At 36.0% G+C, this 18510-nt stretch overlaps 1 protein-coding gene across 2 annotated transcripts in view; it reads right to left on the reverse strand.

The window, feature by feature from the left end:
* The window catches only part of LOC140760609 (probable lipid-A-disaccharide synthase, mitochondrial), a 41873-nt gene extending 27553 nt beyond the window's left edge, over nucleotides 1–14320 (reverse strand). Inside the window, exons 1-4 of one of the 2 annotated variants that reach the window (XM_073097636.1) lie at nucleotides 13914–14320; nucleotides 8918–9017; nucleotides 8702–8807; nucleotides 8366–8586 (exon numbers count right to left, since the gene is read on the reverse strand). In XM_073097636.1, coding sequence (XP_072953737.1) covers nucleotides 8366–8586; nucleotides 8702–8807; nucleotides 8918–9010 — 420 coding nt within the window. In that variant the 5' untranslated portion in view covers nucleotides 9011–9017; nucleotides 13914–14320. Of the gene's footprint in view, nucleotides 1–8365; nucleotides 8587–8701; nucleotides 8808–8917; nucleotides 9018–13909 lie in introns of both variants that reach the window. The other variant, XM_073097635.1, reaches the window with a different exon arrangement.
* Nucleotides 14321–18510: the final 4190 nt, after the last annotated feature.

Here is an 18510-nt window from a genome sequence, read left to right on the forward strand (position 1 = left end):
CAGGTGTCATGACAAAGTAATTAAGTTAAGCATAATAGGATAGTAAACAAGGTTACCTAAACATGCAGCACATCACATTAAATTAATAACAAATCATGTCAAGCAACATACTAACTAAACAGGTTTTGCTAAAATACAAAGATTAGCAGGTCATGCTCATACTATTATTCATTACATCAAATAATAAATCAAGAGTAGATAAACCACTTTCCTAGATTCGCTAAAAAAGTCCCTAGACCCGGGATGAGCGCTGGTCACAGGGTGCTATGCAACAGGATCACTAAGTCAATACCAAAATCTTAAAAAGATTTACTAGGGATAAAAAATGGGGACAAATAGTATTAAATATTGTTGATTAAGATAAAAGAGAAAGAAAACCTGGTTCAATCCCTACCCTACCCCAAAATGTGAGGCGAAGCCCAAGAAAGAAAAGGGCTCAAGACAGTATGTCGGGCTAGGCCAAGCCCAGCCTAACGTTCGGGCTCGGGCTAGCCAGGCCTAGCCCAGCGCTTGAAGGCTAGTCAGAGCAAAGCAGGCGCGACGCGCTCAAGCTGGCCGAGGCGAGAGCCCAGGCTGGTTGAGCCCCTTCCGAGGCAGGCACACTCAACCGCCCCTGGGACGCTCGGGCTAGACCTAACCTAACCCGAGACTGGCATGCTCGAGCTGGTGGGAGCCAACCCGAGGCAGGCACACCTTGGGCGTGCCTGCAACATTATACCCAGCCCGAGCTGAGAGAGGAGGTACCACCTCCCCTTCTCCCTCCATGCCACCACCCTTACTAGGGGGGAAAAAGAAAGGGAGAGGACCCGAGCCAGCGACCAACTGTCGCCGCCTCGCTAGAGGAGGGGGGTGGCAACGATGCACGGCCCGAAGCGCCGCGCCGTCACCACATTGAACAGGAAATGACGAGGAGGGAGAGGACTTATCGACGAGAACGAGGACTACGCCAGCTCGGCCACATCAGCAACGATCACGGCGACAGTCGGAGTGAGAGGGAGAAAGGTGGAATGGAAGTAAAGGACGCCCAAGCTCTCCTCGAAGGGAAAATAAATAGGGAGGAAGAGAGAAAGAGAAAGGGGAGAGGAGCGGCGTCCCTCTACCCAAGGCCGCCCCCCCTCCGCGCACGGTAATAGTGGTGAGTGCGGGGGGAAGGGCTAGCCTACCCTCCCCTCAGCTTGGCCTGACAAAGCATCCCTTTGTTAGGCCAAGGCCTGTTAAGGTGAGGAGGATGAAGAGGCACATGCGAGGCACATGCCTCACCCCTTTTTCTTTTTGCCGGTGTTACACTAGTTATCTTATCTACTTATTTGATTTAGTTAGAGTCCTAATAGTTAGGATTTTATTTAATTAGCTAACTCTAGCTCTGCGCAGCTTCAGAAAAATATTTGTAGGATATTCCATAGACATTCGAATAATATTAAACCAATTGGATCAGAGCAACAACCTCTAAATCTACAACCTTGGTATTCACGACTTCTAATTCGAAATATATCTATGGCAAAACGAAAGACAAATCCAAGATAGATTAAGGAAGATTAGTTTACTTAAGTCTATAAATAAGGTTTTATGGCTTGTATCTGAGATATTTATGAATGAAAGATTAATTGGCTTTTGTCTTGCATCTTAATATCTCCTCTCTCAACTTGGCCGCCAGCCTCAATCTCCCTCCTCCCTCTTTACTAACCGACACCGCCTCTCCTGTCGAAAAGGTATCATCTAGCCCCTAATCTCCCTCATCAGCTGCACCAACTTTATCCCTAAGGGCTAGCATCTTCTTCCTCATCTTCTATTCCTCTCAGCAGCTAGAATTCATCCTGACCTACGGCTACTAATTGGCCGATATCTCCAAATTTAGCCATCTAAAACCTAAGATCTTCGATCCATTGAAAAGCTTTCTTCAAGAGCAAAAACATACCCAAATTTTAGTAGGATCCAACGGTTAGATCGACTACAATAACCTTTGAAAGTTTCGTGCAAACTCTATTTAAAACCCGTTACAAATAGAATCAAGCCAGTTTGTATCATATTTGGTGATAGCTTATATGATACGAATAGAGTCAAATCAAATCACATCAAGGGGACATTGGGCTCAATGGATTGAGTATAGTTATCTTATCTGCTTATTTGGTTTAGTCAAAATCTTAGTAGGTTAGAATTTTATTTAATTAGCTAAATCTAACTCTGCGCAGCTTCAGAAAAATTTTTGTAGGATATTTCACAGATGTCCGAATAATATCAAACCAGATGGATAAGATCATCAACATCTAGATCTACAACTTTGGTATTCACGACTTCTCTAGATTCGGAATCTATCTACGGTAAAATGAAGGACTAATCTGAAATAGACAAGGAAGGCTGATTTACTTAAATTATTTAAGACTGTTTAGATTTAATCTCTATAAATAATTCCTTATGGCTTGTATCTTAGATATGTATGAATAAAAGATTAATTGGCTTTAGTCTTGCATCCTAGTATCTCCCCTCTCAACTTGGCCACCGACCTCAATCTCCCTCCCTCTTTACTAACCAACACCGTCTCTCCTATCGGAATGATATCGTCTAGCTTCCAATCTCTCTCGTTAGCCGATCCTCTAGTCCCGTAAGATAGGCCTACATCTCCCTGTTCTTCTCCTTTAAACAATCAATCTACCTAATCGCCATCATCATCATTCACCATTGATGCCATCTCCATTACCATCTACAAGCTAATCCACACTCGCCACCAACACCACTATAGGTTTGTCATCCAGATTAGACCTCAATATCATCCAAATCTGAAAGGGGTCTTAATATCAAAAACCTCGATCTGGAAGTTACAAAGCTGTTTCAACCAGTTTCATAATTTTCAAATATCAAAAGAATAGTTGGCAAATATTCTCCCTCGACTGTGCAGAACTGTCCGTGATTCGAATCGACCCCAAGTTAGTTCGTATCACTACAGGAAGGTCAAAGTTGGTAAAGACAGTGGCACAGGTAAGCTTGTTCAAAAGCTCCTCGGTGAAGGAAATCGTACACTGATCCTTGACTATAATTACGCTCAAGGCTCGGTAATCTAGGCAGAACCTCCAGGACCCATCTTTCTTTCTCGTGAGTAGTATCACCAATGAATATGCACTGTGGCTAGGATGAATAATCCCCTACTCCATCATCTCCAGCACCAATCGTGTGATAGCCTCTTGTGTGCAGGGATAGCGATAAGGCCGGACATTGGCTAGTCTGACCCCGGGCAGGATTTGGATCCCGTGATCATGAGGTCAGCTTGGTGGCAGCCCTTGTGGCTTCATAAAGACCTATGTTATGCCTACAAAAGATGGTCCAGGTCAGAATGTCTGGTCACCTGTTGGCAATCCATCAGCGACCACAAGTGTGGTTGCAACTCCCCTATGGCGCTGTGACGGGTAGCACAGGGGCTACCTGCAGTCGTCTCATACTTCCTACAACCATGGCCATCATCTAATCCATAGTTTTCTCCAAGATTTCTCTTGTTCTCATGGCAGAAGTTGGTGTGCTTCCGACGTCGAGGTGGCCTCCTCTACAGTGGTGCGGGAGGGCTCCCTTACTGACGAAGGCTCTCCTGATGCTCGCGTTGACATGCTTCATGTGTAGGCCATCTCGTTGAGAATGTCGCCTCTGATACTAGTTTGTAACAATCCTCTTAATTGAGACCCATCACAAGATAGGATAAGCGTGGGTATGGCTCTCAGCAAAGCTGAGAGGGGTGGACAACACGAAGAGGTGGCGTCAATGAAGGAGCAAGGATGGCAATGTGGGATTGTAAGGCAAGATAGGAATTAAATTAGACTACTCCCATTGTAGAAAAAAGAATGCCCTTGATAACCAATAAAGGATGCGCACCAAAACCTTTTATAAGCGACTATCCTAAGCAGATCGGCTAACTCAAACCAACCGACTCCAATAGGCCTAATCAATAAGCTAAAGATCCTAATACAGAAATAACATGCAAGCTCTGTTCTGGTACGTACGGCTAGGTCGATTACTGACTTGAGCTCGGGCCGTTACAATATACTCCACATGCCACTACGTACAAAGATTAATTAAATAAAAAAAAGTAAGAAAAAAAAGGAAAAATCATAAAATTGGAGTTTAATACTTCAATTGTAATATTAAGCATGGCTTGAAGTACCGACTGATCCCGATGCACATCACCGAAGCAAACCAGTTGATTCAACCGATCCCCGATTTGAATCGCCTAAAATAGACGGTCATTACAGTCAATATGTATTGTTTTCTCAAGCAGCTAATACTAATCCCAGAACCATTACTTAGGACCTTAATATTAAATAGATCTACTACATCAAGGTTGATCTTAATCAATTGTAATTGTACATTAAAATTGCAACAATAAATACAAAATTAGAGTTTTCCCTAAATTTTCTATCCGAATTGGTTTAAATCCAAGTATCCAATTGATATAACTAGACTTTTGCCCCTATTTAAAATATATATATGTACAAATGAATTGTATTTCAAGTGCTATATGTCACGCCCCGATCCGGAAACATGATGCCCGTGAATCTCTAGGATAAAACCCGGAGAAAACACGAAAGCCCAAATAATAATCAAATCCTAAAATAGATTGACACAGCGAAAACGGTACTCAGTCTTTAGAGTCCTCACTAAACGGCTTCTTAAATTCCTGCAAAATAATAAGTCCTCATGAGCTAGACGCCCAGCAAGTAACCTACTCTACTAAAAATATGTCTAATAACAAAATCAACATGTGATACATATAGTAGCAGAAAAAGAATCATAATAATAATATATAAGCCATCTTGAAAAATAAATAATTTTCTTGTCTCTTGAATTTCAAAATCCATATATACTAAATTGGAATCATAAATTATTCATATTAACTCATTTTGAATAAATCAATATAAAACGAATCAATATCCGCTAAAAGTGTATTTTCATGGAAATCAAATCATAAATCATTCCTATTAACACAATCCGAATAAATCAGCATAAAACGAATCTCCACAAAAGTATATTATCATGGAAATCAAATCATAAATCACTTATAATATCTCAATTTAAATAAATTAATATAAAACAAATTAATCTCTACTGAAATGTACTATCATGGGAATCGAATCATAAATCATTCATAATATCTTAATTTTAATAAATTAATATAAAAGCAGTCGATCTCTGCCAAAAGTGTACTATCATGGAAACCCGCCAAAACTGATAAAATGTCATATTATCTCATTAATGGGTACTCTGACCCGTGGCCACATCACACTACCTAGTCACCATCGGGATGGCGCCCGGGACTTTTCTAGATAGTCGATCCGTCTAGGGTCACAGTAGGTACTCTGCAGTGCCCTACTGACTTTTCCACTAGCCGTTGAGAAATATTAGAGTCACCAGGACAAAAATCCAGGAATCTTTTTCCTAATCCCACCAGAGTCACTTGGTAGCACGTCGCAACGTTACATTCCAAGAATCTTTTCCCTGGACTTATCTTCTTGAAAACAAATTGGGTTCCAGATCTCACGTTTATCAGTATTCAACTATACTGATTTATTCTGAATCTCAAGTATCAATTTTCTCAATCACCAAAATTCTCAATTCTTCGAATACAATATAAACATAAATAATCCATAAATTCAAATACTACTATTTCCTCTAATATATATATAAAATAAATCATTCTTAATAAGTCAAAAAAAACACAAATAAATAATAATCTTGCAAAATTTCAAGTCTCAAAAATAATATTTCATTTTTGATCATATTCTAAAAGTAAAGATCTCTTATATTTTATTTATAGAAAATAAAATATATTAACATAAAGATCTCCTCTATTATTTTCTGAAAATAAAATATAATAATAAAATTTTTTTTTCAAATCCGAAATTCCTTTAAATTGAAGTAATTCTAATTTATATCTTATTTTCTAGAAATAAAATAATATTATTTATTTCAGAAATTCGAAATCCATATAAATTGAAATATTACTACTTTATATGTTATCTTCTACAGTAGAAATAGATATTAATTATTTTCAGAAATCTAAAAATTCATTTAAATTGAAATATTCCTAATTTATTTCTTATTTTCTGCAATAAAAATAAATACTTTGATATCTGAAAAATAAATACTTTGATATCTGAAAAATAATAAACAATAAAATCCTTTTTTTTTCAAGAATGATAAATATGAATTTTCTATAAAATACAAAATCTTAATATTTTTAATTCTTTATTGAAAATCCTTAAAATAACGAACTTCTTAACTTCCGTATAATTGACATCATCATATTACAAAGTTTTTATCTTATAAAATTAAATACGATCAGAATAACATAAAGAGATATTTACAATTTATCAATTCTAATTTTATATAATAAAAATTTAAGAAAATATGAGTGGGAACTTGCCTTGATCGCTCGATCCAAAATAATTTAATTTTCGCATCCTAATCGTAATTTGCACAAATTCCAAAACGCTTCAAGATTGCCTTCTCTTTCCTTTTCTTCTCTTTGGTATGATAAAATCTTGTTCCCTCTATTTTCTATTCTTCTTTTTTTCTCTCTAATCTCCCCCAAGAATAATCTCTTCTCTCTTTTTTTCCTTTTGTACTGTAGCAATACCTTTAACTTCTATCTAAAAAAATCCCTCTATGGTTTTCTTCTAGGCCCCCCTTTGATAGTTGAAAAATATAATAAGAGTCCTATTAGAATAAGGATTCCAATATCTTAAAGATATATCTAAAAATTTAATTTAATTTAATAAAAATCCTAAAATATAAAAGATAAAGTAAATTCCTCATTATCTAAATTATATATATTTCTATTTATTTTATTTATTTATGTTTTAAAATTCTGGGTTATTACACTATATGATGACATCTACATATTAGGTACTGATTTGCTTCAAACTCAAGAATTTTGTCATCTAATTTGATCTAAACATGTATTTAATTTTTTTCATCATGACATATTTCTTTTGCATTGACAATGACTTAATCATATTTCTATACATGGATGTACACCAATATCTAAGTCTAGAAGACTTTCATTTAACTATTAAAACATATTTTAAGCTCTAAACAGTCCTAAATTTATAAATATCTAATTAAAGGGTGTGCACAAGGTTATACTTGTGTGCTAGCAGGCATGCTAGGACATGTTGTGCCGACATTTGAATAACACGCCCCATGCCGTTAGCATGACGATCTTACAATAAAGTGGTAAAATCAATGTATTGAAAGGCAACCACGGAGAGGATCAAAAATATCATTTGCTGATACGAGAATGTTAAATCAGATAATATCGATTATTTTCAATCATATTAATGATGATGATTTCATGTGCCATCACAAGAATTGCATGAAAGTTTATTGATCATGATTGATAAAAATAGAAAAAAGTTTTAAAAAGTGGGCTTCACATCGACACGGGTCAACACGCACCCATGGTAGGCTCGGTACTTTGCCACTGACACACCCCGTGCTAGGTGTCATGTCACCACCTACAGAGGGCATGCCGACCGGCATAGCTTATATTGTGATACATGTACTAAACTAGTATATATAATTTTTTTGATAGTTGAGGTGGGCCCATTCAATATAAGTAGCTCTCTTTCTACCATCTAACACCATCTAGCCCACTTTCCAACCAAACTGCTCTACACAACTAGGCAACAAACCCCCAACAGAGCAAAAGACAAGTTTTTTAAAGAGTTTGTTGCTAACGTATCGCAGGTTGGTCAACTAACAACTAATCAACTTAAAACAAAAGAAAATCCAATCTTGCCTTGTCCCTCACTCTCTCTTAAATCTAAGCCCTAAATCTCCCCTCTCCCCCTCACTTTCTCTCTCAATCACTCCTTTCTCGAAAAGCATTAAGCAATGATGACAAGCGGATGAAGGTGATAAGCGAATGACAGCGGGTAACTCTCAAACCCATTGTTTCTTCTTTTTCATCCCTTTCATTCTTCTCTTCTATTTCTTCCCTTTTTTCCAAGATGGTGGAGATTCTTGCCATAGATCCGATTCAATGCCTCATCGAGCAGCAAGCATGCCAGGCGACATTGCAACTCGTCAAAAGAGCCATGGCAGCCCTCCCGCCTTGTGTCAACCGCATTGCCAGATGGCGGAGCAATTGGTGTGCCACCTTGAGCCAAATTTGCCTTTCATAACACTAGGTAAAATCTCTTCAATACATTTAATAAATATGATATGGTATTAGAGCCTATCATTGGTTTGGTATCAGAGCCTATCAATTTGGTACCGTAGAACCTATCAAAATGTAACAAAGTATAGTATTGCAAAACAAAGGGAAAGCAAAAGATTGATCTATTAAAGCCATAGAAGAAAGGTCAAGTGGAAAGTTTCCTACCAGATTTAGGAAAATCGCATCTTCCAACAAGGGATGACCCACATAAGTAGCACATAATCCGTTTTGTCGACAAATTTCTTCTTCAAATGGAAGTACACACAAGATATGATCCACAAATTGACGCAGCTGCTTAAGCCTACTTTCACCTCCTTTCCATGCCCAAAATGAGGGTGCAACGTAATGAAAATGCATAGGACTTATCTCTAACTCTATGTATCTACCTACACAACAAGAAATATTAACATCTTACTACATATATGGAAGAATTGATAATAACACCTCCTTGATGAAAGAAAAATATTCACTTATCTAGGTGTCCAACTAGCAGTAACTTACGCTTTAGCTGTTTCAAAAGGCGGAAGGAGAATCCTTTTGAGTCAACTGTTACTACAGCATGAGGTCGAAACAATAGAGTAGCTTCTATAGCTTCCTTTAGCTTAATCTGTGACATTTAAATTTATCAATCCAATATATAGGAAGTATCCATCATGAGGTAAAGTAAGAGTACTGGACATAGTAAAAAGGAGAAGATGAGATTCCGCACAACTTCACCCTAATGTTATTCAGATGTGGCAACAGTTCCCATAAGCCCATTACTGCAATATCTTCCATTGGAAAGAGGGGTTGCAAGCCTTCCTTGTACATCAATTTCCTAAACAACAGAAGATACTGTAATCAAAAGGCCTAGAATAAAGAATATACCCTAGAAAGATCAATATGTTAGTACTTGGTAAAGTATGCACAAATGCAAAAAAGAAAGTATCGCACTTTATTATATTGGTCAAGAGCAGTAAATGATGGCCCACTTTTGGAAAAGATGTTCATATTGGGACAAAATAGTAAAAGACTTGGTAAATTTTTCAATGATAAATAACTAGATAACCGTATGATGATATTGCATAATTACGCAGATGACTATTATGCAGTGGAAATAGCATCTTTTGTGTCCTAAATTGAAGAATAAGACAAGGATTTCAAGGACCTTGCACTGGATTAGCCTAAAGTTCATTTGAATATCATTTTTAAAAAGACCTTTGCTTATCAATATTAATCCTGCAGAAATCTGTCTCTGAAACTCGCAAATCATCTACTGGTCCTTTTTAAAGTTATTCATCAGCCTAGTGGCATGATCAATAAATTAATCATGAACTACTATTCTTTTCAATGATATTTTGTGTATCTGGATTGGAATAATGTTTAACAAGATATACATGCTTTCTTTGGATCATTGTGATCCAAAAGCATTGATTACTTTGGCAAACATTTTTCTTCACATCAAGGCAGTGGGCTTCGTTGGGACTTTAGTTATTGTTAACTCAACAATTGCTCTAAAAGGTTAAGCTATTAGAAAACGATGGTTTTTATATTTTGTATTATAATATTCCTCATTTCTGGGCTGAGACATTTTCATGAACCTAAGAAGATTTAATTTAGAACTTTAGATGAATGGGGTTTTATATTTTCTGTCAAAGATGAATATGATAGTATTTGAACCAAATGACCTATGGCTTTAATACCATATTAACTTACCAACTGCTCTAAAATCTTAAATTGTTAGAGAAATATGGTTTTTATATTTTATATTCTAATAGTTATGATTTGGTGAGGTCAAGAATATTGAACGGGTACAATTGGGAATAAATTTAGTAGCGATGGGAAAAGGAAAAAGTAATGTGCTAGAGTGTGTTAACCAAATAGAACTAGGGCTTTCTTTGGGTATTAGCTCATTTTAGCCCTTGACTAAATTGATTCTAAAACAACCCTCGTTTTATCATTTAAGACAGACGTCCTTATATACAGAAGAATTCCATAAAATGATATGGAAAAAGAAAAACTCAATATTTGCTTTAACCAATTCCATTACATAATGTTCCACAAACATTATAGCTTTCCATGATATGGCATATCAAGCTGTCATGATGATGCTACAATGTCACACAAATTCTAGACATATCTAAGCATGGCAATGATGATCTACACCAGTGATGGCCGTGCCAGTGGCACGTGCCGTGCCGTGCCACCATCGGTAGGAGGCGTGCCGTGTTTTTAATAATTTTTTTAGGATATTTAGAAATATTTTTAGATCTTTGGTATGTCAATCTTTGATTTTTTCCGTCTAAATATATGTATTAAAATTTAAAATCTACATTACAATGTTTTATCTTTAGATTATTTTTGTAAATAACATATTTTATTAAAGATAAAACAACAGTTGAATATAAATATTATTCAACACATAATATGATTGAATACATTCATTAAAATTAATATTAATGATTAAACACTCCATAATATTATTGAATACTCTATAATATAATTGAACACATAATAACATTCAATACATAATTAATAATAGTTCAATAATTAAAACTAATATCTAGTTGAACATAAAATGATGAGGAGAATCAAAGACTTCATTTGCTTGCACAAGAATAACACGAGAATGTTGTGTTAAATATTGTCAATATTCTTCAAAACTTATCCACTGATAATATTGCTCGTTATAACGTCTCACATAGTCTTTATAGAAATAAGAATTTTGTAATTTTTTGATGATATAATATGGATATTGAATATATACAGGAACGACCGGCACAGGCACAGGCACACCATAAGCATATATAGATTGTGGATATGGAGTATAATAAAAGTGTTGTAGCTCTGGTGGGTGTGATTGATATGATGGTAATGATGATGAACTCATATCATCCTGTAAGCGCACCTCTCCTGATGTCCTGCTACCTATAGACTCAAGTCCTTCCCTCATCTGACTATAATTATATTGAGCTTGAGATGGTCCCTTTCCTTTCTTTTGTCTCTGATAAATTCGACTTTGTGGTTGTCTAGATCTAGCAAATGAATTGTCATTCCAATTTTCAAAAAATTGACAAATAAATTGTCATTCCACACATAAGCTCAATTACAATTTTACACTTAATTGATTAAAGTAATTTTAAAAATCAATTTCTCCTCTCTTACCTCTCATCTATCTCATTTCCACAAACTTAAAAGTTCTTGTTCAATTTTTTCGCCAAATTTTTCACCTACCTCCTCTCTTCTTCCACCCACATATCTCATTGCATACTTATAAATATGCACTACACACCTACAATAAAGCAATGCATATCTACAATCAATGAGAATACCTTAATTTAAATGTACATGTCAAATCAAGGGCATAGTCAATTTTCACATTTTATTTGTAGATTACCTCAACTTTATGTTACATAAAAAATAATTGTTACACCACTATCTAGATTACATGTAAACATTAGAATATCCTACTCTAGATTAGAGGTATAATTTTAGGAATAAAAGTCTAGAATAGCTATTCTAGAATTTTTTTTCTTAATCTCAAATTGAGGGAGACCTTGAGGTACACAACTTTCTACCTAATCCACCAAAATTCCATGTGGTTTATAATACTACTATCATGACTAGAGGCAACATCATAATTTTATCTTTTTTCCACATTTTCTACTATCTAGTTTAATTTAATATTCCCATTTTTAGTACATTGTTCTATATTGAAAAGTAGAAACCATTAAATTGAAATCAGAAATTCCCAAAATTATCAAACCAAACTTTTTCCTGTGAACCAAAACTGCAATTAAGACTCTGAACCACAGTTAGATAAAGGTTTAATTCTAAATCTCCTTGGTCATATGACTCCTACTCAAAATACAATACAAGTTGAAAAATGAATGTGGTGCCTTCGAAGTAAATTTAAGGCCGTTTTTTCTCCTTATATTACTTCCCTTTGATTTCCTGAAGATCTAAAACAGTTGTAGAATTAGCCACCAAATTTATAATGTTGCACTTTCCTAGTAAATAAAGTCAAAAGGAAACAAAGGATGAATCATGCTAACCATGCTAATCCATTCAAGCTACAAACCAACATGGTAGGGTACACAGCATGTCATCTTGTGCCACTGTTGTGATATTGAGGCAGTTCATGTCATGTTGTCCAATAGCAAACATGAACAATCATAAGGGATTGGCAACTGGTGAGGCAAACTAAGTATAAATAAAAGTTGGGAAACTTAAAGACCAAGCAGGGCTAGTTAAAGGATACTACTATTGGCAGTCTGACATAGCTATAATTTAAGGACCAATTCTTTATCATTAAATAGTAAATACAACACATATAATAACAAAGGGTAAGCAGACATCTATATTGAACTGCCTCTTTCCTCATCTATATCAACAATTTGGATGGAGAGAATAGGAGATAAGAGAAGAGTAAGTCAAGATAATAGCCTCTAACAACCACTTTTTTCCTCTCCAAAAAGTGAAGAGAAAGGGAGAGAAAGGAAGAAAACAAAAACAAGAAAACATGCTATTCTTATATTTTAACATTCCAGATATGCCCTTATTCTATTATAATATTTATTTGTTCTTTTTCAGGATTATATTAACAAATTTTAAAGAGAATCAAACACATGTCATGATGTATCTATTAGATTGCATTAGTGATCCAGTAAATTAATCTTGATACCAAATTCCAACATCACGTTGAGCACTAAGATATCAAAATCCCATAAAATCTCAAAAATTCAATCAAAATTTAAGTTTCTAACCTTCCCCCTGCAATAAACAGAGATAATATGTGTAAGTTATTACGGTTATAATCCAATCAAAATTTAATCTGTCCAACTAAGGAACAAAAGGAATTCTTACAGCAGATGATGAATAATGTTTAAATTATTAAACAACAGTCATTTATATTACATTTTATTTATTTTATGGATACTATAGCTTGTGCTAGATTAATTTTAATGATTAAAATATTAGATAAATGGTATAATAGTAAACATGTTATGTTCTCTTTTTTTCTCTCCTTAAATTGAATATTATTTTTTCTCTTCTCTTCTTCTATTGATTACATCCAAACAAGATAAGTCGAAGTTATTTTTCTCTTCTTTTTTATTTCCTTCTTTTCTCTTCTTTTTTATTTCCTTCTTTTCTCTTCTCTCTTATACTCTCCAGCCAAACAGAGTGTTAACGAAAGCCCCAAATATTTTTGTATTACCTCTTCATCTCTTCCAAGTATTTATTATCTATTACCAACAAGATAAAACAGAAAAGGAAACATATACAGCACAATTTCAAACCCATTTTCTCCCTTCTCTGCTTGATCATCCATTTATTAACTGCATATTTCGTTAGACGAATCCTCTCAGCGGCATGAGCTCTAATGTAGGCAAATCAAAACATTCACATAGTTAGCGAAAAATCAAAATATGTAGACTTTTTTCTTGTCAGTAATGGGTAGTGCTAACATAGAATGCCAAATGAGTAATTATTGCTCTTGGCTAGTCTCGCATAGTTTTGGGAGTCTGTTAGATACCAACCTTATCAAATTCTAGATATTATACATGGAAAAAGACCACATTTACACTACGCAAAGCACAAAGCACGGTAACCATGAACGGTACTAATTCACAACAACCAGAAAGATCCGAAAACTTTTACCAGAAAGTAAACCCAAATAACATCAGTAACCAAATAGGAAAAGAGGTCGAATGGGTTATATAGACTAACCCACCAACTCCAGCGAAGCGAACAGGGAAAGGGGAGAGATTCTTGAGGGAGGCCATGAGGCGAGCGGCAATGGAGTCCCCAGAGACCTCCCCGGCGACAAGGAAGACCCTGAGCTCGCCGTCACGAGCAGCCATGTCGATGACTCTTTTGCTGCGCGATGAGAAGTGTGACCGCGGCTGCGTCGCAACAGGCCAGGAGAGGGTTCTCCAGAGCTGATGGCGATTGCTTATAATTGATCTCAACCCCATTCTTCTTCTGAAATGCCGAAAGAATTGCATGTGGCGGCACTCCAGGAAGAAAAATTTCTGCTCGCCCTTCCGCTGTTGTACTACTAGTTGATGTTTTGCAGTGGTGGTACTCCGTAGCACCGAAGTCCGAAGCACGAAGAGGAGTTTTTGACCAAACTAGCTCTATTGTAGCTATAAGCATTTTAGTTAAGTATTTTTCTAAGAGTCTATGAGGTAAAAGGAATATGAAGCATCTAAAGTGTTTCAATACAACGCCCATAAAATTAGCGTTTTATTTAGAAAAATATTGATCGTATTAGCATTTTAAGTAAAATGCTCAACATTTAAGCGTTTTAGGTAGAGCTACAATAAAATATACTCATTTTGGTATTTAAATTTTGGGTGTTATCTATTTTGATAAATAAATTAAAAATAAATAAATCTATTTCTATCAACAACCTTGTATTTAGACCAAACTAGCCTTATCTCAAACTATTTTAAATGGACTACCGCTAAAACTTAATACCAAGAATATATATTTCATTATAGTCGTCTCTAGGATCCTAGACCCTAAAACACCGATTAAATTAGTATTTTACTTTGAGATAAAAATATCAATAAGTTTAATGTTTAAATCAGTAAGTTAATAAAATAAAATATTAATTTTATTAGTAGTTAATATGTAAATGTTGAACTTGTTACTAGTTTATTTGGAATTTTTCAGATGAAACACTAATAGATTCAGATAAAAGTCTACCTTAGATGTTTTTTGGTCGCATTTACAATGCTAATCAGATTAGCTCCTACATATAAAAAATAATAAACTTGCTACGGTTTCCACTTCTTAAAATAAAATACTGAGCATTTTATTAACGGCTATAAAATAGACCATTTTGATATTAAATTCAGATAGGTCATTTCATTTAAAAAAAAGTTTAGAAGAGGGCTAATTTTATTAAAAACTTTGAAGAGAAGTATTGGACGATCATCTATTTTGAACATAAATTTTATATACTTTAATATCATATATTTATTTATTTAAATTCATGAAAAAAAATTAGCTTTAAGATAAATCAATAAGAAATGTTCTTTCATATAAAAGGATGTCCATTCATGATCACATTCCTTCAGTCAAAAAGGTGTGTGGAAGGACGTGTCATTTTATGATTACACTCCCTTTGTTGAAAATGCGTCATTCTAAATGAAAGATGTATCATTTTGAAAAGGCACACCCCTTTATCGTGGCTATTTATTTATATAAGAAGTCTGTATTTAGATATACAAAAAATTCTTTTTTGAGTCTTCTATATTTAAAAAAGAATAAAGCTGAATTATAGCTTCCTTTTGTATGCGGACGTTGTATCCTAGGAGACTAATATTTATTATTTTAGAAGTAACTAGTTGTTGCGAATTAGATCTGGATTAATCTGGACGTAAGAAAATTATAAAAATTTAAGTGGAAAAAGTTTCGTGAGTTAGGGTTCTAATAGCTCTTATTTCACCTAAATAGGAGGTCAAGATGAAAAGTTAAAATTAAAATAGTGGAGATAAGTCATAGAGGGTAGAACGGTAATTATCCGACATTACGGCGGTCGTCAGAGGGTGGCGGTGATGGGTTCTTGTACCAAGGTCGGCTACGGAATAATTCCTTTAAGATCTGAATTTATTATAGAAAGCAGTCTGCATAATTATGGGAAAATATTCGTCAAATATTCTCCTGTAGTTAGAAAATTACAAAACTAAGTGGATTAGATTTGTAACTTCCTAATCTACAACTTTCGTATTTACATTCTTGGCATATTTGAACTATAATTGGAACGAAAACACAGAATAACGTGGGTGATGGTGGTGGTGACGAGTGGAGTAGATGTTAGGGTTATGGATGGGTATGGAGATGAAGGTGGATGGTGAATGTGACTAAGGGATATAGACGAAGAGAACGAAGTGGTCGAGATTCCAAAGAAGAGGGATGGCTCGACATTCGAGGGAGATAAGAAGTTAGAAGAAACCTTGCCAACGGTAGAGATGGAAAAATGGTGAAGAGAGAGGAGGGAGATTAGGGTAGATAGATGATAGAGAGGCAAGAAATCCATATTCCAATTGCATAATGAATTTAGCTACCATCCACATATTTATAGAGGCTAGCCAACAAGTCCTAAAACAATAAGTAACCATAATTCTAGAGGATTCCCACCGATCACATTCGAACGCTCCCGATCACGTTCAAATGCACAAAAGATGTTCTCTGTATGTGCGAACGCGATGCAGGCGTTCGAACATGACGTTCGAACTCGCCCGACCGTGTTCGAACGCACTTTTCGCGTTCTCTGTATTTGTGAACCTAATGCAAGCGTTCGCAAGGACGTTCGAACGCGACCCTTCCAATATTCGAATGCGACCCCTCCTGTATTCGAATGCGACCCCTCCTGTATTCGAATGCGACCTATAGGAATTTTATTTTAATGAAAATAAACAACTAATGCAATAAGAAAAGATCCTAACTAAGTGTATTAGGCAAACGGCCAAGGGCTGTGGTGGATGACCCGTATAATATGGTGGCTGCTGGAGATAGGAGGTGGTTAGGGTTTAGAAGCTTTGGAGGATCCACGGCTATGATCTACCCCTAGAAAGGTAAAAATGATCTAACAGCTACGATAAAATGGTAAATACGGTAATAAGAAAATAACTAAACTCAATTAATTCTTAATGCTTAGATACTTAGATTCTTGCATTCTTAGATGAATAACAAAGAAGCCCTGCCCCTCTATATATAGAGGTGGGGGTATAATGAGTCATACTCAGACTTAGCCCTAAAGGCTTACATGACTCGAATTAGGACTTGTCTTAAATGTTTACATGACTTAATTGAACCTGCCTTAAAAGCTTACTTGACTTAATTAGACTTGTTTTAATAGTTGTTATGACTTATTTGGACTTGCCTTAACTAGACTTGTCTTAAGAGCTATCATGACTTATTTCGACTTGCTTTAATGGCTCACATGACTAAATTAGACTTGCCTAAAAGGCTTACATCATGAAAAAATTAAAAAATAAATAGACTCTACTTGACTCGACTTAACCCACGTGGTCAAATCGTAACAATCCACTATGCTTCCGACCACCTTGTCCTTAAGGTGTCTATGATGGTTTCCAAACCTTCATTCGTTCTTGAACTTTATGTCATCGATCTTTGTATGAATCTCGTCTGCAACATAGAGGATGGGCCCATGATGGGTTCTGCTCTAGAGCCCACCATTTTTAGCCATAATCTATCTTAGTCGCGGTTGGCTTAGACCAAATTCTAACCATGGGTGGTTTGAGCCTGGGTCTTAGTGCATACAGTTTAGGCCATAACTTGGATGCAGATGATCTGAGAAAGGGAGTGGATGTGATGGCTTAGATCGAGAGCACCTAGATCGCGTTCGGTGGAAAGCAAGAGTTTTTGGCCTTAGCTTCCATCACAAGTGGGGAAGACGGCATCACAACCATTGCTAAGGGCTGCTCTGGTGTTGCTACGATGGAGGGCTCGATTTGCAAGGATAGAGGGTGCTCCACCGCAACCAAAGAATGGATGGTTGCCACAGTTTGGATGGTCTTCAAGGTTTTACCATTATTAATACTTGAAGGTGGAGGTGGTGCCTGTTCCACAATGGCCGGCAGTGCAGGTGGTGTAGGGAGGTGTAGGGCAACTTGTAGGATCTCTGTTAAGGCTTGAAATGAGTCCTTGAGGGCAATTTGGATCTCCTTCGAATTCTCTTTCAATTCGACCGCAAGTTCTTTGAATAATGCCTTCGCCCATGCTGGTGGCTCATCATCAGGGATGGAGATAATTTTTTGGTCCTCCATGGCCGTGATCTCCCCTGGGTTTGCTTTGGATCACATGTTCACCATCGTTCGAAGAACGTCGACTTTGATACCAATATTGTGGACCAGATCTAGACAAATCTGGACCGATCTGGACATAAAAAAATTTTGAAAATTTAGGTAGAATAGCCTCGTGAGTTAGGGTTCTAATGGCTCTAGTTTCACCTAAATCAAAGGTCGAAATTGAAAGTTAAAAATAAAATAGTGGAGATAAGTCAAAGAGGGCGAAATGGTAATTATTCGACGTTGCGGCGGTCGTTAGAGGGTGGCGGACGGCCAAGGGCGGTGGTGGATGGCCATATAGTAGGGTAGTTGCTAGAGGTAGGAGGTGGCTAGGGTTTGAAAGCTTTGGAGGATCTACGGCTATGATCTACCCCTAGAAAGGTAAAGACGATCTAACGGCCACAATAAAATGATAAATATGATAATAAGAAAATAACTAAACTCAATTAATTCTTAATGCTTGGATATTTGGATTCTTGCATTCTTAGATGAATAGCAAAGAAGCCC

The sequence above is a fragment of the Typha angustifolia genome, chromosome 5 (genome assembly GCF_048772165.1).
Source record: "Typha angustifolia cultivar Huaian chromosome 5, ASM4877216v1, whole genome shotgun sequence".
In the NCBI taxonomy this organism is placed as follows: domain Eukaryota; kingdom Viridiplantae; phylum Streptophyta; class Magnoliopsida; order Poales; family Typhaceae; genus Typha; species Typha angustifolia.